A 25011-nucleotide genomic window follows, 5' to 3' on the forward strand; every position below is an offset into this window, starting at 1 on the left:
CTGGAATGTGGAAACCTTTTCTGAATCTAATCAATAAATATTTTACAGCTTTGTTTTGTCATAAAACACAGTCTAAACAAAGCCCAACTGAACTTTTAGCTGTTGAATTAGTTGTTTTTAGGAACCAGTGGCCTTCTTTCATTACATGATTTGTCGGTAGATCTTGCATGTGTGGATAGAGTTATGGTGTTGTGTTTAAAAAAAAAAAAAAAAAACAAACAAAAAAACCCCAAACTTGCAAGGGTCTAGTACATTGTATTTTTTATGTCTCACTGAAGTTGGGAACAAGTGGTATCTCTTCAGTATTCGGACATGAATACAGCTGTAATACAAGCAGGCTGGTTTTACTACTTACAGTCTTTGAATGATCCTGTATTGTAAATGTGCTTGGGTTGCTGTCTGCTAATTGGTGCAAACAGTGGGATTCATACTCAAGTGAGGAGGCATACCCAAGTTCTCATACTCAAGTGAGGAGGCATACCCAAGTTCTCATACTCAAGTGAGGAGGCATATCCAAGTTCTCATGTAGGGGTTGAGATAATACTGGTTTCTGCTACCATACTTTCTGCTGTCACTTCCAGTTATGTAGACTTCCTGAATTCTGAAGGTGATTAGAAGCCAGACAGCTTAAATATCTGCTACTGGTTCAGTATAGTTTAGCTTGGTTAATGTTGAATATTGCCATACTACTAAAAGCCTTGGGTTGGCCATAAATCTGTTTTGCTTAGATTCCAGAACTGGAAACTGATCTGGCAGGCTTCTGAAATTCAGTCTTTGGTTCCAGTATAGCTCTGGAGAAGAATTTCTTAATCCTGAAGTCCTATAGAAAAGGAGACAGTTTGATACTAAAGCCAGATGACAAATGAGGCTTACATAGCTGTAGTTCGTTTATCTGTGTCCTGTTAAAAGCTTTAAACAATGAAAGCAAAGTAGATGGTTCTGCTTGTCAAGGGGGTCCTGTTACTGTGCATTATAGATGTAAAACTGCAGGTGTAGTTTGCACCTATTTGTGGAAGTGCTGTTCTGTGGACCTATTTCAATAGAAATTGTGGCTTATTTAGCATTTAACTTTACCTATAGGACAGCACTATATTTGGGTGAATATACAGAGAAGCTACTCCTTTGTAAATATATTAAAGCACTAGTATTAAAATGTGTCTTGATATGCTGAGCTGCTTGCTGTCCCTGTGAGCAATGTTTCTTGCTTTTATCGAAAGCCCCTTGATTTTTCCTACAACTAAAGTATATACATTTCCAAAAGCCTGTGTTGTGTCTGAGAAGAGCTTCTACTTGTCTGGCTAAATTCCCACATATGCTGGACTCAGGCTGCCTGCTACTGTTAATAAAACTCTGCTCTTAGCAAACTATTCATGTACTAAGAAAAATAACAGTAGAAGACTAGATTTCTGTCCTGAGAGTGAGAGTGCTATTACAGACTGTTTTTCTTCTAGCGAGCTGGTGAAGCCATATGCCTTTCTGTTTCACTCCTTGCTGAACAGTTTAAGCAAGGTTTGCATCCTACCTTTTTTTCCCCACCTGAGTCAGAAGGTTTGCATTGCAATGAGATTTTGTTTTTTGTTTAGTGTTTTTTGCTGTTGAGCAAGGAACCATGTTAGTATTAAAGAACAGTGGAAAATTCTGATCAGCGTGGGCCTGTCTATCACGTTTAGCCTGTAATATACCACTGTATTGGGAGTCATTCCTTTTAAATGAAGTTATACCATAATGAAACTCAAGCTTCTGTAAACATCCAAAGCAGTATTTTCCAGTGGGGACTTTGTTGTTATAATGAACAGAATAAACCAAGAAAAAACTAAAAACTCAGGTGTAAGCAAGATGGAAGAGTTTTTCTTTAGTACGTTTTTAGTTGGTAGTTGTTTTTCTGACTGTTACTGTTGAACCCTATTTAGCATAGGACTTTAATTTGCACTGTAGTATAAAGTTACCTCCACTAGCTAGTTCGAGATAAGCTCAGGTGTCGAAGGCAATTGAGCCATGACAATATGCAGTTTAGTAGGGACTACTTAGTGAGAAAAATACCATAAACCAGCCTGTGCTTAACCAATGCTATGAGTATCACGGGTCCATTGCTTCCAGTACCAACTAGTTTGGTTTGCTCAATAATGCCACAGTTTGCAGTGTAGACTATGCAAGCCATGTGTTAATTTGACTTGCCCAGTGTCTCTGATTTGTGCTGTGATCCTTTATCTTTCTCATTGCCCCTTTTCCTGTGTTTCCGAGCTAGTTTACACTCTTGAAACTTATACTTGAACACCATTCTCATTAACGCTTCAAACAGGAATTCTTAATTTCTCTTTAACTTTAGCATCACTGATTAACTGCCTTTTTTTCCTTCTTCAGGCACAGAATCCACATGTATTAAGTATTTTTAAGGTCAGCATTCTAGCAAAGAGAATATTAAGTTTCCTCCCTTCCTCTTTGTGGAAATCTTCCATGTATTCGAGGGATATATTTTCTGTGACTGGGAAAAAAAAAATAATGGGCTTAAATTGCAGCAAGTAAAATAAGGTTGATACCTCAGGAAATACTTTTTTTTTCTTACTGAAAGAATGAATAAGCTTTGGATTGCATTAGACAGGGACGTTGGTGTCACTGTAGTTTGTCCTTTCTAATATGCTCATACCTGCCAGTGCTTTTTAGGGGACAGGGGATGACTTGATTTAATTCTAGCTCTTTTTTACTTGACTCCTGTGTCTGATACTTTTAATTCCTGTGTGGATTTCCTCTTGGCTATCTTGTACCTGGGTATAAGGCAATCCTGTTACTACTTTTGCAAGCCAAATGTCACATTTCTTGATTTTTTAGATGTGACTGCTCCCAAGAGGTTTCTTTTGTGTATTTAACTTTCTTGAATATACGATATGTAGGATGTTCCTATCCCCCTACTTAATCTGATGCAACTTGTCATCTATAGCACGGTCTACCAAAATTCAGCTCTGTTACAGCAAGATCTTGCAGCACAGGAAATGCAGAACCAACAAATAATTTTTAGTACCCTGTTGATAGGCTTGTAGAAGCTCTGTAGAACTGATTACACACTGTAGTACATTGATTACATTTTCATGTTTCACTACACTGTCAAGTGCTGATAATACTATCTATGAAGTCTAGCCACTTCTTTTCAGCAGTTACTCCTTTTACTGTTACTTCAGCCAATGGAGCTGTTAATACTAAGAACACTGGGTGATTTGGGGAGGGAGAAAGGTTTGTGTTTTTATTTAAGGGGGTGGCTGGATCTGTTCTGTGTTGCATTTCCAGCTTCAAACAGCAGTATGTTTACTTCATCCTAGCTGCACAGCTGAAGTAGCTGCTCATCCAAACCACCTGAGTCTGGTGCCTTCTGCTGAAGAGGCAGTGAGGTCTCTGTGCAGACTGCACAGGAAATTATTCAAAGAATGATTGAACATGTGTATGCTGTGTGGAGCACAAAAGCGTGTAGCTTGCCTGCAGCAGTGGGCCTGACCTCATCCAGAGCTTTTTAACACAAGGGATTAGAATTGCCTTAAGGGTGTTCTTTAATTGAGCTTTGTTTCTTCTTCCTGCTATGAAAATGACTTGTAAGTGTATTGCAGTGCAAGTCCTGTGCTTTACTGCCTTTCAGCAACCTAATATGAGGCTCATGAGAATTCGAGAATCTCATTCAGACTGTAGTAAGGAATGATCAGGTGTGTGTTTGTCTTAATAAACAGGGGGAAAAAACGATCTAACAAGCTCAGTTTAACCAAGTTAGTAAAAAAAAAAAAAAAATCTGTCTTGATAGCAAGAAGGAGGACAGCTCGTGAGATTTTTTTCATTACTTGGAGTTTCAGATGCGATTTGAGATAAGTACTTATTATAATGATAATAGTGGTAGTGATAGCCTCCACAATATGGAGTTAGTGGACCTTGTAACTGACTTAATCTTATGCTTGAGATGAATCCCACTAAAATACAATAGAAGTCTCTTAAGTGCAGTGGATCTTAGGTCTAAATTGTCTTTTTCAATCTTCCCTCTTTAGTGTCACCCTCACTGATTGGAACAACTGCCCTTTCTATGTACAATAAGTCTACTTTCACTTCCACATCCTTTTTTAAAACTCACTTTGCTAATCTTTTCGTTGCTGAACTCTGCACCTTATAGCTGATCTGTTTCCTCTGGAGCTGTATTGAGTAGATGGGAAGGTCTTTTGCGGGCAGCATCTTTTAAAACATGTACGCTTGGGATGTTGCTAAAAGGCAAGAGAGCAAACTGTCATCTATACTATATCTAAAGTGGTGCTAGCACAAAGCTTCCCCAAGTGCTGAACTTGATGCAGTGACCTATAACGTGGCAACAGTAGTTGATGGGTGCTGTAGGCTGTGCATGGCTGTTGGGTGATAAGCGAGACAGTGGGAAACAGGCTAAGAGTGCCAGCATCTTATCATTCTCATATTTCTAGACTGCTTCAGCACTGATCTTTCACTTCTGTTGTAGGGCTGTCTTTCTTGGAATTGCTGTTTGTCAATCTCAGTTTTGGTGATACTGTTCAGTATTGGGACTGATTAGGAGAGAGCAAAGTCAGTGGCAGATACCAGAATTAAGGTTGCTGCTGCTTTGTGGGAAGTCTAGGGGTGGACTGATTTTGATGGGGCGGTGTCAGAGTTTGCCTGTGCCTTACATATAGCAGTATGTGTAAACTTTGCCCTTCTGTCCTACTTCCAGGTGAAAGGAATATCTGCAAAAACTTACCAAGGTAGTCCTCTAACAAGTCATGTTTCTTTCTCTATAGCTTATCACAAGGATTAGTGCTCAAAAATAAGGCTGACTTGCAGGCTACTTGTGAGTAGATGGAAGAGGAGGAGGAAGTGCTGGGGAAGCACAGGTGTACAGCTGCTCCTTGGCCATGTGTTACACCCCAGGCAGGTTTAATGGCCTGACAGCTGCCTGGGGTAGCAGAGGTAAACATGAGATGTAAAGTTTGCCCACCTGTTTCTTTGCTTCCTTGCTATAGCAGTTGCTTTCCTGATACAAGTTTTGTTTTCATGATACGTATTTAGTCCAAGCATATATCTTTGACTTAGTCCTTGCTGTGACTGCAATAATGTCTGCTGGATCTCTGCCTGGCAGAAGTTGTCGCTTCCCTCCATGTCTCGACTCCAGGATAGCTGTTCAGCTGTATCTTGTGTGGTATATTTACACTGCAGATGAACATCAAGTACAGTTTACCCATAACCTGAAAGCATGGCCTGGTTTTGTAGACCAAACTTGGACATGAACTTTAACCACACAAATGAGAGATTATCAGAGCTTGTCTGGCAACCTGAGACTCCCTCAGTGATCCTGCTGGAGCAAGCAAAGCAGCACTATTGCAAAGTCTCAATGTTTTAGTGCTATGCAATGGACAACACTTCTTCTTTTTGCTCTCACCTGCTTTTCTTGACCCTGAATGATCATGCTTCACATCAAAGCTGTTGAGTTGAAACCTCTTCTCTCTTTGCCGGAGGGAAACCTGCAAACATGGGTTACTACTGGTAACTGGTGAGCTGCAGCAGTATAGGACCGAAGGGCTATTCCTGTTGACACTCCAGAGAATGGATGGCTTTGATTTCATCTTGGATGCGTGGTGCTTCAGGCAGCAGCCCCTTTCACCAAATGGGCTCCTGCCCCATTTCAAAGAATAACTACCTTTTTCTATGATAAATGCAGTGTCAGACCTTTGCTAGCATCAGGCTCTGACTGAAGAACTGGAATTTATTTTCTTCATGCAAATAAAATGCTTAAGCAAGCCACTGACATTTGGGGAACTTGGGAGCATCTGGGATGCCTTGCATACAAAAGCAGTCTGTTTTGTAGACCAAAGTAGGAATTAGTCTAGAAAACTGCTTTTGAACAGAGTTCTGAAATTTTTCTCCCACCTGAACAAAGGAAGCAGTAAGATATGAAATTTAAGTCACACCACTGAATGAGGCTGCTAACAGATCAAGTAAAGAAGGGGCAGTGTTCATACACTCTCAACTAAGAGTAAGAGAAGGATAAGTCCTCTTTGGCAAAGATTGCATTGTGCAGTCCCGTGCCAAGCCTCTACCAACACCTCACAGGCAATAGGCAAGACTTTATTTCCCAGTCCGTACTGTAGAAGTAGTAGGCACTCCTGGCACTTCCAGGACTTGGAGAATGCCCCATCCTTGGGAAACATGCTTTTTGCTAATAGGCCAGTGCTCTACAATGTGCTCTTGCACTTTGAATACAGTATCCATTTTAAAAGCTTAAAACCACCTTTTTAGCCTGGCAGTGTTAGTATACACGGGTGGGAAATGAAGATGGCAGCATCGAGAAACGATGGATTGAGGATACAGTACACAGACTGAGCAAACAAGTTAAATTTAGGGCCTGCGTTGATAAGCGCTGTGGTTTAAAAAAGCTGGCGCAGGACCCTGCAGAGCAGGGAGGATGCATTTCTCCAGATCCCTTCTATCCCTAGAATGAGGGCTTCTTTTTGGTTTTGAATCCCCCCATGGCTGCTGAATTGAGCAGTGACTGTAGTAAAACCTTTAGCTGCCACTTAGCAGAACAAAGTCACTGTCGCTCATGTCTCCCTTCCTCACAAGGGGTTCAGACACAAGAAGGGCTGTGCAGCCCCTCTGTAAAGACAAAGCATTTCTCACGTCTATCAGTGCATTGAAAGCTTTCCCATTCACACTTATGTTAACATTCTTATCCTGGGAAGGTTAAAGTTCACCAGTTTCCCAAGAAGTTCCTCCATGGACTGTTTTCGGCTTAAAATTTCAGAACAATTCTTTCTTAGATGCAGCTGTTGAGCATTTGTGCCCTTGCAAAGTGGAAGGGAATGTACTAAACTCCCCCACATGCTCTCCCTGCATTGAGTGTGAGTGTTATCTCATGTCTGCAGCCCCCTTACCAAGAGCCATCCAGTCATATTACAAAACAAGCAACAGCACTGTGTACACAATATAATTTGTCCTTTTGTACAAGATTTTCCATTGCAAATATTGATCTGACCGCCACCCAATGCTAGCTTGTTTAGACTGAGTCTGGGATTGAACAATCACAAAAATATTTAGCGTGCCAGAAGGATTTTTCTCTTGTGACATCAAAGTGCTTTTACAAACTCCCCATGATGAAGAGGGAAACTGAGGTATGAGGGATGACTTCTCAAAGTCATACCTTTGCTTCACGAAGTCAGTCACTTTTTTATTAAAGGCTTTAGCCTGGGCTCCCTGAACAGTCCCAAGTGTGTAATTCCACACTCAGGAAACTTCATTCAAGTTTAGGCTAGAATTTCTTTAGCAGTGCTGTGTGTCTGTTTACCCTGAGGCAGGGGCTGCAGTAAATGAGAGAATTCCAAAGTCAAAGAGGATTTAAGTCAAAGCACCACTGATGCATTTATAGTTCATCCAGCATTGCACCAATTAACACATGGTTGCTTCTCTGTATGTCTACCCTTGATTTGGTGGTTTAGTTGAATTATGGTAAGAGCAGCAAAGCTGGGAATATGTGCTGTTTTGTGTTTTCAAATCTGTAAAACACTGGCTCTTTTAGATCGGGTAAGTAAAATTCCTTCTGATTTCAAAGAACTTCTTAGGATCTATCTGTTCCCTCTTCCCCCTTACCCCCTAGTTGATTTTGTACCTTCTTTATCCTCAAGATGATATGTGGAAACCCCTGGTTATAAGCTGGTAGCTATGTTCTATGCCCAATTCTGTTTGCCTGGTGATTTTGGAGGATTTTTTCTCTTCTCTCAGAAATTTCAAGGATATCAAGTCTGATTCCTCCTGATTTTGCTGGGAGGCCTCTGATTGCTGTTAGAGTTTTATATCTAAAAGCAAGGTTTAGTCTGTGCTTTCTCTCAGAATACACCACCACAGTAAATCTGCCTTTTGGGCCCTTGTGTCAGACAGAGATGCTGCAGCCACGTGGCACACAGCAGTGATAGGCTGTAAATGTGCTCTTAAAGTTGCACCAAGTGGCTTTGTGCCAGATCAGGTGTCAGCTGTCCTTTAACAGCTGGTAGAAGGACAGGATGAGAACCGTACCATGTGCATTGGCTTAATTTGATAGAAATATGATTATCTGGCCATTCTAGCAACAGAACAAATTTGCACTGTGCATGATCCAGGAGTGCACAAATCTGGAGATAACTGTGGCTCTGAGCTTCCCTCATCCAAAATGTGAGCTGGCTACTGAAATTAGGTAATTGCTAACAAAGACTAGATAATGGCTAACAGGTTGACGAAAAGTTCTTTGCCCTCTCCACTTTCTCTCAGTAGATGAGGTGTTGTCATTTTGTTAATAACCTAATTACAGGCAGGACACTGATTCCTGTTCCTCTTCCAAAATTCAGTTATTCCACACAAGTATCCTTTCCCCTACAAAAAAACCAGCCCATCAGCCCCCCCTAGCAGCCATTTACCTTCCAGAAGCCCCATGTGACCTAGCATCACAATTTTATTTCCTTCCCCTTCCTGGGAAGCAAAATCCCAACTCTTCTCTCTCCTTTAGCCTCAGCTACAGTGAGCATGCCCAACACATCACAGCTGCACTATAAAAACACCTGTGATGGGTACTGTCATTGATGTAGGAAGTTGCTGAATGCTGCTGGTAGATGGCAGTGACTGACCCTAATGCTGTTTTTAGTTTTGATGTGTAACAGCCAGCTCTGCTCTACTCTAGTGGCTTGGCCACTTGGTTGTGCTCATAACCCCGTGGCAGCAAGGAGACATGGATCTCAGGGTGAAGGCCAAGCTAAGGGCACCTCCCTGCTCTCCTTGAATACTAGCAATGAGTGAAGTTCTGTCTGAGGACACATGAAGTATTGGTAGCTACGTGGCTGGTAACTGCCCTTGCTTTCAATGCCCCAGCCCTGCAAGTTGGAGAACAAAGCAAGGGAAAAGAGATGGTATTGAGCAGCAGAGGCTGCTTTTCAGGCCTTTACAGTTTGTCCTATACTGTGCAGAGTTGTTGCCAGTCCACACTGAAGGTTAACTGACCTTTCAGTGCAGCAGACTGTGTTTGTTTAGTACTGATGTAGAGTCCCCTGGGTTCCCTAAACCTGCACAGTTAAGCCAGCTAGCAATGATACAGCCAAGAGGTTACATAGTACCAGAGAAGAAAGTGTATTAGTTATCCACCAGCGCTTAGGTTAGATGTTTCTTAAGGCCCAGCCAGGCTCCTGTTAGACACCACCTGATGCCTGGCTTGTAATGAATCTCCTCTTGGCATCCATGTGCTTCCCCTTAAACTGCATTCAGAAATCAGTGAGGTCAGAACTGCAATCAGAAGTCTTTGCCTAGAAAATTACCTCTGGAAAGGAGACTCAGACCTTGAATGCACCTCTTGAAGAAGCAAGATGAGAAGGAATCCAAGGTAAGAGTTGCTACTGTTTATGTCTTGTATGTGATATGTCAACACTTTGGCTGAAGTATGTCAGGGTTATTCATAATACAGAGTTCAAGTCACCATCCTCATGGAGGTGGCAAACACTTCAAACCTTGAACAGCCACTCTGCTGCTGCTATTGCTGACTTCTCAGCTGTAATGGAGTTGATTTCTTCCTTTTAGCTGACTAGTAAAAAAATGCCAGAAGTTATCTGTCTGTAGCAGTGGACCTGTGAGCTTGGCAGGAGGTCTGTCATTTATGGTTAAGTACTGACTGTGTTAGCTGTCCTAGAGCTGGGTTGCCTGGATCTCTCCGTTTCTAGTCTGACTCTACTTTTTTTGACCAGGTTTTACTACTGGCTTGTGGGCTCTTAATGCCCTATGCAGCAACTGAAATCTGTTCTGTGCAGAGATGGGCCTCACGCTGCTCTTGTGGACATTTCCGAATTACATATGATTGTTGTTGGTTAAATGCTATTTTTAAACAGGTTTTCCTGTTCTTCTCCTTAATTAATAATAAGAACATGATAAAAGAGAATAATGTGCATATCTGAGTCTGTTTTAAGGGTACTGTTGGGCTAGATTGCCCACTTCCAACCTTTGAATTCTTCTTGTGGTTAAAGGAATAATGGAACAGATTACCACTATACGTTTTCATAGCTATCTCATGGCCATGTTTCTCAAATCCAAAATCCATCTAGAAGAGCAGCAGGTGTCAACCTCAGTCCCTTTCTATTCTGTTGTGGTTTGTAAGGGAAATGACTCCCAATCTTTCTTGCTGCTCATATTTAATGGATAGATGATGCCTATTTCTTACGGCCTAGTCAAAATTTTGAGAGTTAACAGTTACAGGTCTGAAATTGTTCAGTATGAAATACTTGTGGCCTGTTGTGCAAACTGAAATCCTGCAGTGCTAAGTCAAAACCAAATCAGTAACTTTATTGTAAATATCTTAAATTAGTGTGTATATACATACTAGCCATAGGCTGTAAGCAGGTAATTAGGTTCCTCCCTTGCAGAGCAGCTGGCAAAAGCACATTCTTGCTCTCTGGGAACAGCTGCTTGTGTGTGAATCTACCCAGAGCCAGAGCATTAGCAGTGTCAGTAAAGAGGTAGTCTGCTTGTTGTGAGTGTGCTATGAAATCGGAGTGGACAAACACGCAACTTTGTTTGCCACTCTTGTTTTGTCCCTGCATGTTGCATGGCACCTCCTTGTCAAAAAAATCGTAGTCAAAATGAAAGTGGAGACTTATCAGAAGTGTTTGTCCAAAAAGAATTTCAACCAAAAATGTTGGAATTTAGTTTAAGAATGCCTCCCACTGGAAAGGGCCTGTTTCAGTTTCCCATCTTACCTGAAAATTAAATGATTACTTGCATGGTCAGGTTTGTTTCCCAAGTGTTACCAAACTAGAGAGGAAACATTGTTATGAAGGCAGTAACCTACATTTGACCTTCCTGCTTTTCCTACTGATGGGGTGGATGACACCTAAAATATGGGTGTACTCAGAGGGTGTGGGTATTTCTTGATATCTCTGTTCTATTTCTGACAAGTGCTGCCACACTGATAGGGCAAACTGCCTAGATACGGCTTGGTATCTTATCAGACAAATTCTTCAATGTAAAGCAGAGGAATCATGAGAAAACATTGCTGCTGCTTTTTCATTTCCTGAACAGTCTGGAGTTAGCATGTGGGACCCAAATGCTAAGACACTGGGTAGATTTTGAAATAACTATAGCTTCTTGCACTTACTGCAGTATGTACTTGACAGAAGAAGATAGAGGTGTAAAGGAAACCAGTTCCCTGAGTTTAACAGCAAAAACATGAAATTATTTGATGGGGTAGAAACAGCAGTCACCATTCCACTAGCTGTTGGTCAGTGATGTAGACCATGTGGTACATGTAAGCAAAGATGATCTGTAACAGGACTTCAGGGTAACCAGGACTGGGTACTGCAGTGCCTTGTGTGAGGCTGTCCGGGCCCCAGAGAAGCGAGGAGTCTTAGCAAAATCTGTGTGTCACACATAATTAGAGGAGATACATTCAATGGTTTATTTTTTCTCTTTAATTAAGATAATCTGCAAAATATCTGCCTACATTTATTTAAGTATTTGTTGGTTTATTACAGTTCTCTTTGTGGAAGACCGAGTGTTCAAGAAGCAAATATATTAAATCTCTCATACTTTAGGTTTCCTCTCAGGCTGCACATAACAAGCGATGTAGCTGTCTCTGACAGCTACCATTTACAGTGCAGTGACCTAGTTGAAGGCTATTGTGGACCGTCTTTCTTTCACTGTTCAATTCAGATGTGGTCAGGGAAACCTGTCGTTAACATCTTCAGCCTGAACAAGCACTACTATTCATATAACCTAGTGCTTTAAATGCCTTTCAAGTTCCTGCAGTTCCTCTGAGCCTGTGCTAATGTGAGGTACTAAGAGCCCTTCAGCACTGATGCAGATGTGCTGCATAATAACTTGGGGAAATGTGGGAAGGACAAGTGTGCCTGTGCAAAGGACTGCAGGGAACTAAAGAAAAATGGTCTGCAGCAACTTTTATTCTATTCTTGAAGCAAGAAATTAGAATAAGGTACTGCAAGTGCCTCTTACCTTCATTCTGTTTCATTGAAGGAATAATTGCATTGACCATTATGTCTTTTTCTCTTTGTCTTTCCTTCTGTGTCTTAGCTAAGAGTTCTTCCCTGCTCCGTGCCTTTTGAGTAGCAATTTGATTCATTTTCATTGACTTGGTTCGGTTTCAAGACCTGAAACCTTGACAAACAATTTTATTCTGCCCCTAGAAATAGTGTTCTCTGCTTCAGATTAAATCACTGATTATTTTTTTTTTTAGCCATCTTGAAATACTGAAAAGGGAGGAGTGGCAGAAAGTACCTATCCATGCCTTGGTAAGTACAGTGGCAGGTGGAAATGTTCTTAATACTAAAGTAGAAAGACTGACAGAGCTGAAATCTGAGAAATACAGTGAACCTGCACAGTGTGACTTCTCTGAAGAGGGTTTGTTGAAGAACAAGCACGTTAATAGTGCCTGGAAATGAGCCAGCACGTGTCTGCCAGCAATCCCAGAGGTGCAGAGGCTGTAGATGGCAGTTAGAGACAGAAAAGCCTGTGGTCTGAGGAGGAGAGGATCAGCCAGGTGGATGGAGGAGTTGAAAGGAGAATGCACTGATGACATGAGTATGCAGATTGTATGAGGAGGTAATTGGCACTTCACTGGTGCTAGAGCAGAGGGATCAAGGCAGTACAGCACTGCTGGAGACTTGGCTTATTTGTTGCTTTTGTTCTTTTTAAACATGAAAAATCCCAGGGAGGTGTCGGGGAAACCATCCAGCCAAGGCAAAAGCAAGCCTTAGGCTGATCATCTGTCCTTATTTTGCTGCCCCAGAATCCAGTGCGAAGCAGAGCCATGGATAGCGTGGATTTCACTGTATTAAGAGATGGCCATGATGGGGAGTGCCTTATGTGTCTCAGTTCTTCAGGTGCTCCTCTCTAGCTGCATTCATTGTTTTTCATATTTTCATTAGCAATGCTCATAAAGAACAGTGGAGGGTTCCCCACCTTTCTCCCGGGTTACCCACATGCTGTAAGGGGAACTTGAAAGCGGGCTGTTAAAAGGAACTTGAGTTTCTTATTTGCTTTGTACAGCTAAGACCCTGTGACATCAAAGCTATCTGCTTTCTGAGTGTGCTTTCCACCCCACTGTCAAAAATGCTCACATAGCCTGTGCAGTAAGAGGAGATCCGTGGAAGAGAACATGACTACTGTGACCATGAAGGTGGCTCACAGGCTGGCTGGAGGCAGTCCTCCATCCTGGAGAAACAGCACTTCATTCCTTGATCTTTTTTCTTTAGTGTAGTTAAGTTCTGGGCAGGATTTTCCTCCCATGTTAGCCAAGCTTTGCAATGCTGATGGCAGTGTGCTGAGGGTAGGAAGAACTATAGGAAGAAATGCGAGTCCTAATCTCTTTGAGGTGAAGATGTTTTTTGCAGATAGCGTAGGCCAGGAGGTGCTGGGATAGGGCAGGAGGAAGAAAGAGGAAAGCATGGTCAGTTGGTTATTTCCTGACTGGTAATTGTAGAAGACAGCATTGTGGGTTGCCTTTGGTCAGCTGAAGCAGTCCTTGTGTCCTGTTCATTTTCAGTAATAGAATATTTTTGAAGTCTGAGGACTGGGGCTTCTTTTCATCAAAGCTTTTCGAGATAAGATCCTGGCACAAAGCCTCGCTGCCCATTCCTTTCTGCTGTCCACCAGCCATCCTCATTTTCTTCAATGACAACTACAATGTCTCCTTCACTGATGTCCAGTTCATCCATGTTCTGAAAGGAGACAGAGAAAGGAACTGTGGTTAGCCTGAGAGCACAGGAGGACCCAAGCATGTATTTGGAGGGGTTCTATTAGCCTGACTTTCATCAAGAGTCTGCCAGTGTCCTTCTGATTGGGAATGAGCCTGAAATAGCAGACAGTGAGAGATTAAGCACTTACTGAGCTGGCTATTTCCTTAAGATCCTCAAATTTCCCCAGCCTCCATGGTGTATATTCCTGAGCAAGTTGACTGTTGTATCATTGGGGAAGGCCAGAAAGGGTTAAATATGACTATCATAAACCAGCTAACCATGACTGAAGGGTTTGCAGGTGTTGTTAAATAAAACAGTCCACAACTTAATTCCCATGGGAGATGATAACAGCTTCTCTACTAACCCAGGCCTTAAATAGGTCTCTCAGTTCTTTTAATATGGAACAGCGGCAACCAGTGGGGGTACAGCAACTCTTCCTGAGATAGGTAACTTTTATCTCTGAGACAAACGGAGTAGTTGCAAGTAAGCTATTGCTGAGCTCTCAGGCAGCTATCAGTCCGTTCACTGGTGCTGCTCTATTTTCCATAGGAAACCACTTTGCTACCCACAGAGTAGTAAAATAGAAAACAGGGTAAGAGAGGCTTCCAGATACGTTTGACGTGTCAGCTAAATCTAAATTTAATGTACCTGAGTAGGTAAGAATGGAGTAAAAAAGTGAGTTTGGTTATATTGTATGCAATATACTAAAAGTAGTAACAGGCTCTTTTCTCAGCAGGGAAAATCCATGTGTGTCATATTTTTAAGGCAACTCCTGGAGTAAGGATCTGACAAAGAGATCCAGCAATCTCCTCAGGGGAACTGCCATCAACAGTGAGGTACTTTCCACTGTGCTTGGATGAAATTTCAGGCAAATAATAAAAGTGTGTTTAAAACAAAGCAAAACAAAGAACATATAATAAAAGGTGTCAGAATGCTGTTGTACCTAAGAGAAAGCACTCCTTTCCAGCCTGTTCTCTGTTTTCATAATTTATCTGGCTATTTGTTTTGTCACATGCCAGCATTTCTTCAGTGTTGGCTATTGATGGCAAGTCCACTGTTGTGAGTGTGTCTCTGCACTGTAACATAAGACCTGAATGCTGCTCCTCCTGCTAATCTAAAGCTAATAACAGGAATTGACATGTAATGAAACTATGAAAGTCCCATTAGGGGAGGCTAATGGTTTAGCAAGTGTCCAAGAGGTTCTGGAGTCCATCTGAATAAGAAAATATTCATAACCTTTTACTAATAGTACTATGCCTAGATAGGTCTGAAGCCAGTGAGAGTTCAGTATCCCAGTTGAAAATGCAGGTTGCTCTTTGTAACAATCTTTTGGTACATGGACCACGTCCACTGTGATTCTGCAACTTGCAACGTGGAAGTAGAGGGAAAGAGTGTCATTTATGGGGATTCAGACCTCTCCAGCATGGAGGGCCAGTATGTTAAACTGGAACAGGACTCCAGATGATAAGTGAGGTCAGATGGAGAAGAGTTCCTAGGTAAGTATCTGTCACATATTCTTACACAAGGAATCTGTATACGTTTTCTCTAGGAAAACATTTCACAAGAGATGTAAGTTCAGAATGCACAATACTGCATACTTAGCCGTCATTCCCTAAGCAAAAAAATTTTCTTGTGTTTGTCTCTTGTATTTCTAGAAGAAGGTTGTAACAGCTCAGCACTAATTAAGCAAAAAATCTTACTGTTTCATCTTGAGGCAGCATGGTCTACTGATGTGCGCCAAGAACTGGCAGTTGGGATTCCTGGCTTCTGCCTGTGACCTTGTCCAATAATTCTCTAAGTGTCCCTGGCTGCATAGTGAAGATAACATCTCCTTCACAGAATTGACACTTTCAAGATGTTTGGATCAACATCATCTATTTCAAATCTGACACTATGAAATATTTATTTTGAAGCCTTTTGTTACCTGGGCTGTGTAGTCATAAAGTACTCTGTAGTCCTGTGATGATGTGATTCCAGCTTGTTCATTTACAAAAATGGATGCATAGACTCCGTCTGCTTTCTCTGCTAGGGGGAACAAGAAAACAAAAACAACAAAAAACCCCCAAAAACAAACCACCACAGAAACAAAGAGTTCAGTTGCTTATAAATGCATGGGATCATATGCAAGAGTTCACAAATACAAGGGTTTCTGTTCTCTCTCTGTCTGGAGATGTACATGTATAGAAAAGCTGCTGTGAACTGTAGGTAAAGTCTTGCACAAAAACTGTGTCCCATTGATTAGATAACAATACACCCATTGAACTTTGTGGGAGGTCAGAAACTAGCTTTAGCCTCATCCAGGTTGGGAAAAATGTTTACCCTGCTAAAGCACAATCCAAATGGTCCAAAGAGGGAAATGCTGTGATTAAAGTGGTTTAAAATGGTTGCTAGTGGTGGTATAAAATTCCAGCAGTTCAATGATTCACACAGGACTTTTTTTTTTTTTTTTTTGCCTTGAGAAAAATGGAAAGTATTGTGCCGATGGGTCACCAGACACTTTCCAGTAGTTTACGTAGTTCCCAGATAGCTATTTGTCACTGACATTAACTTTTTTGGCAGATGTTGTTTAATCCAGCTTGTCATAATTAGGGAAACCTCTTATTCCTTCCCAGCATCTGCCTGGGAGCTTCCCCTGCCATTAAGGCAAGCAGAAATTTCCCACATGCGACTCCTGGATGAGATGATAGCACTCTGACAGCGCGTGGAGCGGCCGGGATGCCTGTACCTTTCCCCAGTCAATCCTTGGTTTAGTTGTCCTGCTCTTAAGGAGCACTCTTAGCTCCTTGACTTTTCAGATTTTGAGACAAGCATGGGAGCAGTTGAAAAAGCTAAACTCAGAGTGTGTTTGCCATTCCTGAGGGTCTTGTCCAGGGAATGCTCTCCCCTTCTGTCCCCAGCCTAAGAAAATTCCGAAGGAGTGACTACCCTCAGCATTGCTCTACGTGTGCCCAAGACCGTGCTGGTGCCCAGCAGGTCCAGCTGGTGTTTGAGCACACTGGAGAGTCTCCCCTGGCTGAGCACCGAATGCAACAAATAAGACAGTCTGGGCGTCTTTTCTGGGTGCCCAAGCAGGCAAGCCTGGCAAAGGAAATTGATTTGGGTATATTTTCAAGCTGTTCTACGACAGCTTTTTATTTTCTTTAAGCAAGAATCACAGTTAAAATGTTTTTGGTTTAAATCAAACCAATAAAAATGTCGTAAGCTGTTACTTTCTGCATAGTCAAAATACTATGTTTTAAATGTCATCTGATAAACACCTAGTTGCAAGGGTTACAATAAGACAGTGTAGCTGTGAAATTAGATGGATATCTGCATTCATAAGGCATGAACCTAGTCTGTTAAAAACTAGGTATTCTCTTGGGTTTTTTAGAGGCAGTGTATTCTACCTCAGGATAAAACCATTATCCAAGTCACACTGTGTTGTTCTGAATGTACAGCTTCCCCTTGCCTAGACAGAGGTTCTGATTATATGGATTATTTGGCACTTTAAACTGGGAAATTTGTTTAATACACATCCAAACTTAAATTCGTTTCCAGACTGCTCTTACTCTTGACTGCCAGCATGTGAATATCTGCTGTACCATTTCTGCTCCATGTCAAAGCTTGATTTAGCAATGTGATCTAAAACAAACACATCTGGTAAACTTATTTCCTGAAGAGGCATACCAAGAGGAGGGGCTGAAGGAGTGGCACTTTCCATGTTGTTTTTGCTGGTTCCATGCAGTAGTCCAGAGAATCTGCAGAACCAAGAGAAGTCAATGACAAAATGAGTGAACAGGACTGCATATGAGCATTCCTTCGTCTCAGCTGTCTGACTCAACCTTCCCTCCATCTGCTGCAGCACTGAGTAGATGTCACCTCTTCCTGTGGCTGTCTATTTTCATTTGTGCTGCAGATATATTTATCTTCAGTTAAAAATATATTTTTAAAAAATGCAGCAGGATGCTGAACCATCAGCCATCACTAAATTGTGCATAAAATGCATCCGATAGTATTTTGTTGTTGATCCAAAGGCTCATGGTGCAAAACTCCAATTATTTCACATTAATATGATGAGAATTATCAGTTGTTTATAAGAGATTACTATCTCTCTGTCTTTAAGGAAAACTCTGATACAATTTAAAATACAAAGCTTGTATGACAAGCCTTTCTAAACTGAATTTAAGTGATTTTTTTTTTTTTTAATCTATCCCTAGTTATTTTCTATATCACAGCTGGGTATTGGAGACTCAGTAAAGTGAGAAAATGGGTTAGAATTCTCAAGCATAGATAGAAATAGCATTGCATGCTTAGCATATTTAAAGGGTCTGATTTTTCAGCTGGTGAACTCTCAATGTTTCTGGAAAATGGACATTCAAACTCAACAGTTTCTGAAAAACTCAGACTGCGTGTCTCTAGGCTACTTGCCCCTGCAGAACACAGTTGTGTTCTAAATGGCAGTACACTTGTCTTCTGTAACTGTATAGGATGCAGCATTAGAATTCATAATTATAGAAGATCTGATTTCCAACTGAAAAACAAAGTACTGTACGTAAACCTTATCAGCTCACCAACAAGTCTGGACCACATTTTAAATGGGAGATCACAGCCCACTCCTTGTCTTTGCTATGTAATAAGGCTTGTCAAAATATAAAGCTCTTCTGCTTTAAATATGATGCCATTCCCACCGTGAATTAGCCATTTTAGTATAAAATATTTAAACCAATAGATCTACTATGCTCTTCTGCTGATATAACTGCATCCATGCTGCAGCATTTAGCAGCATAAATGGATCAGAAAAAGAAAGATTGCCTCCCTAATCATCACAGTTATTCTGCTAAGTGTTTTTTCCTTTGGTCTAGATACAGAGAGCAGCTCTTTGTTCTGCTCAGCTGGGCGGTGCAGTAAGCCAGGACATATTGCCGAAAAAGACAGCTCTCCCCAGCCTTTGCTCCCAGCAAGATTCACCTTTGCCCTCCCTTGAACAAAGTGGTTTTGTTGCTATGTGCCATGACTCACTAGGAAAGAGGAAATAAGTGACTACTATCCATTGCTGGCAAACTAATTGTTTTATGAATTCATTCCCTGTCTCTTCCCACTAGGCCATGGCAAAATTACTCTGACTCTGGTTTTAATAGGTTTACTTCTGTCAAGTTGTATTTATTGATATGTAGCTGCTTGTTGCTACAATGAAGGAAGTAATAACTTTCCAGGTCCTGTTTCCTGTCATCATACATTGCTGTTCATACACAGGAATATCTGTTCTGGGAACTGAAGTTTGCCACTCACCTCTTCATCATCCCACAAGACTGGGTTGGGCTGCTGTTGCTTCTGTTTGGTTCTCTGGTGTAGTAGCTCTCATATCCTATTGCATCTGCAACAGGGCAATAAAAATGAGGTGTTCAAACAGGCAAAACTTCCTTCTCCTCACCAGAGTGCATCTGACAGATGCAACCATCAGGGGCTGCTGGAGCAAACTGCAATACAGCACCTATCTGCACTCACCTGTAATGTGGCTGGAGCAGCTCAGGGGGACCTGGGGACTTGACGAAAGCCATTCAAGTGACTGTAAGCAGATATGTCCTTGCTAGGAAGGCATTGACCTGAGACGAGCACAGTCAAGGTCCTGAAGAACCATTCTAATAGCTGTGGCTAACCCTAATTAAGAAGGCAGTTTCCTCCATGACTGTTTCCTTTGTTGCCTTAAAGCTCAGATTTAAGGGAGCAGAGCATGGTCATTGTGACCCTGGGACCGTGTTTATGATACAATTGGCTGCAGTGTGTTTTGTTTCTTTTTTTCTTAATGTATTGAGTCAGGAATTTTTGAACATTATTGCCAGCAGCAATGATGAGCAATTTCCTGGTCTCTGCTTGTGCTTGAGCATTACCTTTCATATCTCCCCCATCCATCTCCTGAGAGCTGATTTGCTGTTTACCCAGAGATATTTGGGTTTTGTTCTCTCAAACAGAGCTATGTTACAGTTCCTTCACTCTCCCCTATGGTGTAAAATTGAGACCATTTCCAAGTCTAGCTTTACAGATGAAATAGTTACAGATGGATTTACTTATTTCTCATCTCATAGCTTCCAGTGGAGTTGCTTAGAGCTGGTGGCCACACACCCTTTCTGCCTTCTATGTGTTAAAGCCAAACAAACATGAGTGAAGTCTGTGATACCGCATTATCTCAGTTCTGATACCAGCAAATTAAGAAAGACATTGGACTTGGGCTAAAGGTTGTGTTGACATTCTCACATTGGGTCAGCCAAGATCACAAGCAGAGCAGGCATGTACAGCTAGTGAGTGTGAAGAATCCCTACAAATAAGACTCACAGTAATTAGGGATTTTTCTGACCAATTTAAGGGTCTCCTATTATCCTTCTAGATAGTTACCTTGGTATAGTTTCTAGTTTATAATGCATTGTAAGATTAGGTAGAAGAGGGGAGTGCGCAAAGGTTTGGTCAGGATGAAGGTCTTCTGCTACACAATGCAAAACCACATGTGGGTTTCCTCCTGCATTTTGCAAATAATAAAACAGATGAACAGCTCGCCATGTGCTACTGTGCAAACTCATTAACCAGAGCTGTGGAGATACTGGGATGTTACTTCCAGAACATGTCACCTTCTAGAAGGTGGCAAAAAAAACCAACAAAAAAGCAAGTCAGTTGTTTCTTTGCCTTTCATAAAGCTCTCAAGGGTTTTTCCCACCTATTTCTTATTAGAAATGAGACCTGACATAGCCAAGAGCTGTTTGCAGAAAATTGCCTAGGCGACGGGAGAATGAGAAATCTCACATAGGGAAAAAAAAACCTAGCTGAGAATTACAAATTTCTTAGTATACAGAGTTGTTTCACACTGTTGCAAGGCACAGTTCTCCCTTCTGCCAGTGAAAATGTAGTTTTTCCTTGGTAAATGCTCTTATATCAGTGAATTTAAATCCCCTATGTGAAGAAGAATAAACTATAGCAGCAAAATGGCATGCAGTGCACCAGTATCAATATATTAGTTTAAAAAAATTCTCCAAATCCCAATTCTTAATCATGATAGGTGTAATGGCAGAAAGACTGGGTGAAAAACAGGCCTCAGCTCAGTGCTCAGTTAGTGACAGCATCCAGCTCTGCTGAGGAAGTTGCTGGGGTGTAATTGCTGCCAGCTCTGAGTTCTGCGTTGAAATCCAAGGGGTGTAAACTGTTCCTGTACGAGATAATTATTCCTTGGGACAGGGCATTCATACTGCTGATGTTTGTACCTATGCAATTCCTAGCATGGAAAGTTTCTATCAGTATAAAATTTTCTTATGCCAGAATAGCTTATTCCCCACCCTGAATGGAAGTAAGCTCTATTGATACCGCTGAGGGCATACTAAGGGGATTTTCTCTTTGCTGTAGCAGTATGGTGTTAGAGCAGATAGTGCAAACAGTATCTGTGCACAGATTTTTAAAAAATGGAGGAAGAGATCTTTTCAGCATAGCTATATATCATCAGCTAATGAAGAGATGAAATAGGGATTTTTCTCTCCTTTTACAAAGGCAGCGAATCTTTGTTTACTGCAGCAGCTGCACAGAAGTGCAAGCATTCACTCAGTCTGTAAATATCTCGTATTGCTTGTTGAAGTAAGGGGGTATGGTTTGTATCCGGCTGTGTGAAACACTAGACAGCCTCCTTTCTGGTGATGTGTTTGGAGAACTCCTACCCTGGAGCAGCATGTTTTCATTTCACAACTGCTCTTAGGTCTTGCTGTCTCAGTCTCCATTTCAGCCCAGAGGTTTTGATCATTGAAGTCAATGAAAAGGCTGCTTTGGCTCTCTGGGCAGAGTCTGTGAACCTTACATCGCTTCTGCATGCTGGGGCAGAGCCAATTTCATTCAGAATTTTGCCCAACTAGAGTCTTGCCCTTATACAAACAACTTCCTGAGAGGACAAAACATTTTATTTCCCATTGGGCAGGTGGAACAAAACAGAATACAAAGTCTGGTCTTCTCTGTGCTGCAAATGAAGAGGCAGCATCTCTGTCAAGGGGACACCAGGGTGCAGTTACACAATAGTTGGCTCTGACTCGTCACCACTGCAGGAAATTGAGGTTGCCATCTCTGCAAGGCAGTTTGCCACCTCCTTAGCAGTGTCGGTTCAGCTGTACTGTGAAATGAGCCTGGTTGCAAAGCCAAAACTACTTTTTTTTCTCCTTTTTTGGAGGGTTATTTTTAACCTGGATGTTGTGGATCATTCAGCTATCCCACTTACAGTGCCGTGCAAGAAGCGATGGCAGCACAGTGAGGGGGAAGTGAGCAGTGGTGGGTGGGAATGAATAGCCAGAGCAGAAGCTCCTCCAGTTGGCTTCACGTCCAAAGGACGTGTACTGCACAACTGCAGCCTCAGCCTAACGGGTGACTCATCTGACAAGACCAATAGGAATAATTACCTGGAGGTTGTGTTCCTGTCATTTTAGTCTTAATGAAGTAGTCTATGTCTGACTCTACAATGCAGTTCTCCAAGCTTACGCGAACCTCTTCGTACAGCTACAAAACAGAATCCAAGAATTTAATTTAATTATTAACATTTCACGTTGAATTAACAATTAACACTCTTCTAATAGTTTTCCCCTTAAGAGACCCTGGACAGATCTTTGGCCTGTCCCCCATACAAACATTCTTGTAAACACAATTGTTTTATTTGTGCTCTGGATATTCTTGTAAGAGAGGAGTACAAAGGCAGTCCAGGGCTTTTCAATGCAATAGATTAATATCAGGAACAACTATTCAAAGTCAAAACTCACGTATGCTTTATGCTTTCCAATTTTGAGACCATGACTGGATGCCTTTCTGAAAGATGTGCCCGAGTGCAAATATACTCGACTGACCGTTCTGGTAGCTCCAATCATTCCCCCACAAACTGAGGGGAGGAGACATGTAAGTGTCACCGAGCATGACACAGACTGTCTACATCCAGGCATATATCTGGTTTACATCTAGAGGGAACAAGCTAGATTGAGTATACCCCCACACACACTGAGCGTGCACAACAGCCAGTTTACTAGAGACAGTCAGCATGTGCAGAGAAGGGCAAGTTAGTGCTGTATTGTTAGAGTACTCTTGCTCCTCCTCTTCCTCCTCTGCACATGAAGCTACTTGGCAGGAGCCCCTACCTCGTCATCCTTCACACACTGCATGGAGAGCTGGTTGCAGTGAACCCACAGCGAGTTGCGGAGGATGGTGATGCGGTCGCACTCCTGGAGCTGGAAGACCTAAAGCCAAAGAGGAGATGTGATATAGCCTCGTGGTAGTTATGTATTTGCATTGCAGGCAGCAACAGGGCTGGGGCTTCTCTGGGCTGAGTTCGTAAGTCTGCAAACTTCTGAAGGATCCTTTGTAAAGGACGTCTTTTCAGCCACTGGAGAAACTGTATCTACGTTTTCGTGCTCAAGAATTTGTTTTAATTGATTGCACCAAATTAAAGTTATGTTTTATAGACAAAAATAAAGCAAGGGAGAAGAATCAGGATCTGGATTTGACTGCTACCTCTACTGCCAAGGATTTCAGAGTCCTGTCTGCCCATTGCACTTGAAATCTTGATGTTTAACAGATCAGTAGAGTACTGGCACAAAAGGATTGTATTTATGTTAGAGGTAGAGCCAAAACTATCCATCTCTGCCTTCTAAAATGTCTTTCCCAACTTTTCTCTTTTGAAACTACTTGAGGCTCTCTGGAGTTGCCTCTATTCGTTTCTAAGGTTATTTTCATGGTAAAGAGAAGGCATTTTTCTTTCATCAGAGTTTACTCCCTTCATCTGTCTGATTTTCTCATGTTGTTGCACAGCTTGGGAAAAACGCAGGGGGAAGAGAGAAGTGTGAACTGAGGTGGGGGAAGAGGCAGATAAACCTCTTTCTTTAAAAATGTAAAAACCCAAAAAACGAACAAAAAACCCTGTAACCACCCTGATCTTAAGTTGTACTGTTATAAGTAGAACATCAATTTTTGGTTTTCTATGAGGTGTGAAAAGCTCAGATGCTTCCAGCCATCTGTTTCCATCTCTATTTGCTAGTAATTATGTCCAGAACACTGCAAATGTATACAATATTCAGCAGAACATTCAGTTGGGTATGCTGCCTGCCATCTAATATCTTACCATCTAAAAAAAACCCAGAAAAGAGTCTGTCAAGGGAGTAAGCTGGCACTGGGACCAGTTTCTGAGAGAAAAAACTTTTAAAGAGAACGTGAAGGGTGGAGAATGAGTATTTAAATATCCATTCTGAACAAAAAGCCTATGATGCAGCCTAGCCCCTCGGGGGCTGCTGAAATAGCACAAGAGCAGACTGGGAATTTTCCAGGTAAATGGTGTCCTGTCAGGAAATGCAGCTCATCAAAGGGAAGTGTAGTGACTCTGGGCTTGTCAAGCCCTTTGCAAAGTAAAGCTGGGTGTTGTGTTAGACACATCCCTCGTGCCCCGTTGGCTTGTGTGACAGGCTGCTAGTGAACCTGGGCATCTCATGCCAAGGAATATGGCACAGTCCCCATCATAAAGGTCGTCCTGGCGCTGCCGCTTGCTAGCCAAGATTTTCGGGCTATGGATATCTAGTGCTCAGCTAGACACCTAAGCGACCTCAGCACTTCCAGATTCCCCACTATGCAGCCAGAAGTTTGGGATCTTAAGCTGCTTTTTGTACTAGTTACTAGTTTTAAAGGCCTCAAAAAAAATATCAGTTCTTCTATCTACAAGCATTTTTAAAAGAAGGCATTGAAGATGCCCTTCCTTAATGACTGGTTGTTTGAATTAAGCAGCAGGCAGGCCACAAGCTCTGTGGGCTATTCAGAATTTAGCCATGTGGGAGAAATGAAGTGTGTTAGGTTGTGGAACGCTTTGCTTGTTTGTTGGCTTCTTAAGAAGGGGGAAAATGTGCATCTTGGGAAAATTAAGGCTTGGCACAATTTCTATGGAAAGTCTGCTGTGCCAGCCATGGGACTTTCCAGTCCTCCCAGATAGGGGATATTTAAGAGGAAGCCGAGAACTGCAAAGCTATGCTCCTGGCATTTCATTTTATGTGGAAATAAAGCCTGCAATAAGTAAACATAGCAAAATCATACTTTAGCAGATGGGCAAATGTATTTGAAGGATTAATATGACCAAATATGTGGCTGATTTGGACATCAACCAGTTCCTGTAAATTCTTGTACAAAACTTACTAGCCAAGAGCAAAGCTCCTTGTTCATCTTAAGCATAATGGAAATAGAGACTTTTCCACCACCACCTTTCAATTGAAAGATTACTCCATGGCAGAGGGCAAATATTCTGCAGGTGAATATAAAGTGCTATCCAAAA

General features: G+C 41.8%; 1 protein-coding gene across 1 annotated transcript in view; it reads right to left on the reverse strand.

Annotated features, from left to right (window-relative positions):
* Positions 1–11419: 11419 nt before the first annotated feature.
* Positions 11420–25011, reverse strand: part of PSTPIP1 (proline-serine-threonine phosphatase interacting protein 1) — a 57379-nt gene continuing 43787 nt past the window's right edge. The window contains exons 10-15 of the mRNA XM_074837602.1: positions 22841–22939; positions 22118–22214; positions 18990–19074; positions 17388–17458; positions 15646–15746; positions 11420–13703 (exon numbers count right to left, since the gene is read on the reverse strand). Coding sequence (XP_074693703.1) covers positions 13572–13703; positions 15646–15746; positions 17388–17458; positions 18990–19074; positions 22118–22214; positions 22841–22939 — 585 coding nt within the window. The 3' untranslated portion in view covers positions 11420–13571. The remainder of the gene's footprint in view (positions 13704–15645; positions 15747–17387; positions 17459–18989; positions 19075–22117; positions 22215–22840; positions 22940–25011) is intronic.

Source organism: Strix aluco, chromosome 12, assembly GCF_031877795.1.
Source record: "Strix aluco isolate bStrAlu1 chromosome 12, bStrAlu1.hap1, whole genome shotgun sequence".
Lineage (NCBI taxonomy): Eukaryota > Metazoa > Chordata > Aves > Strigiformes > Strigidae > Strix > Strix aluco.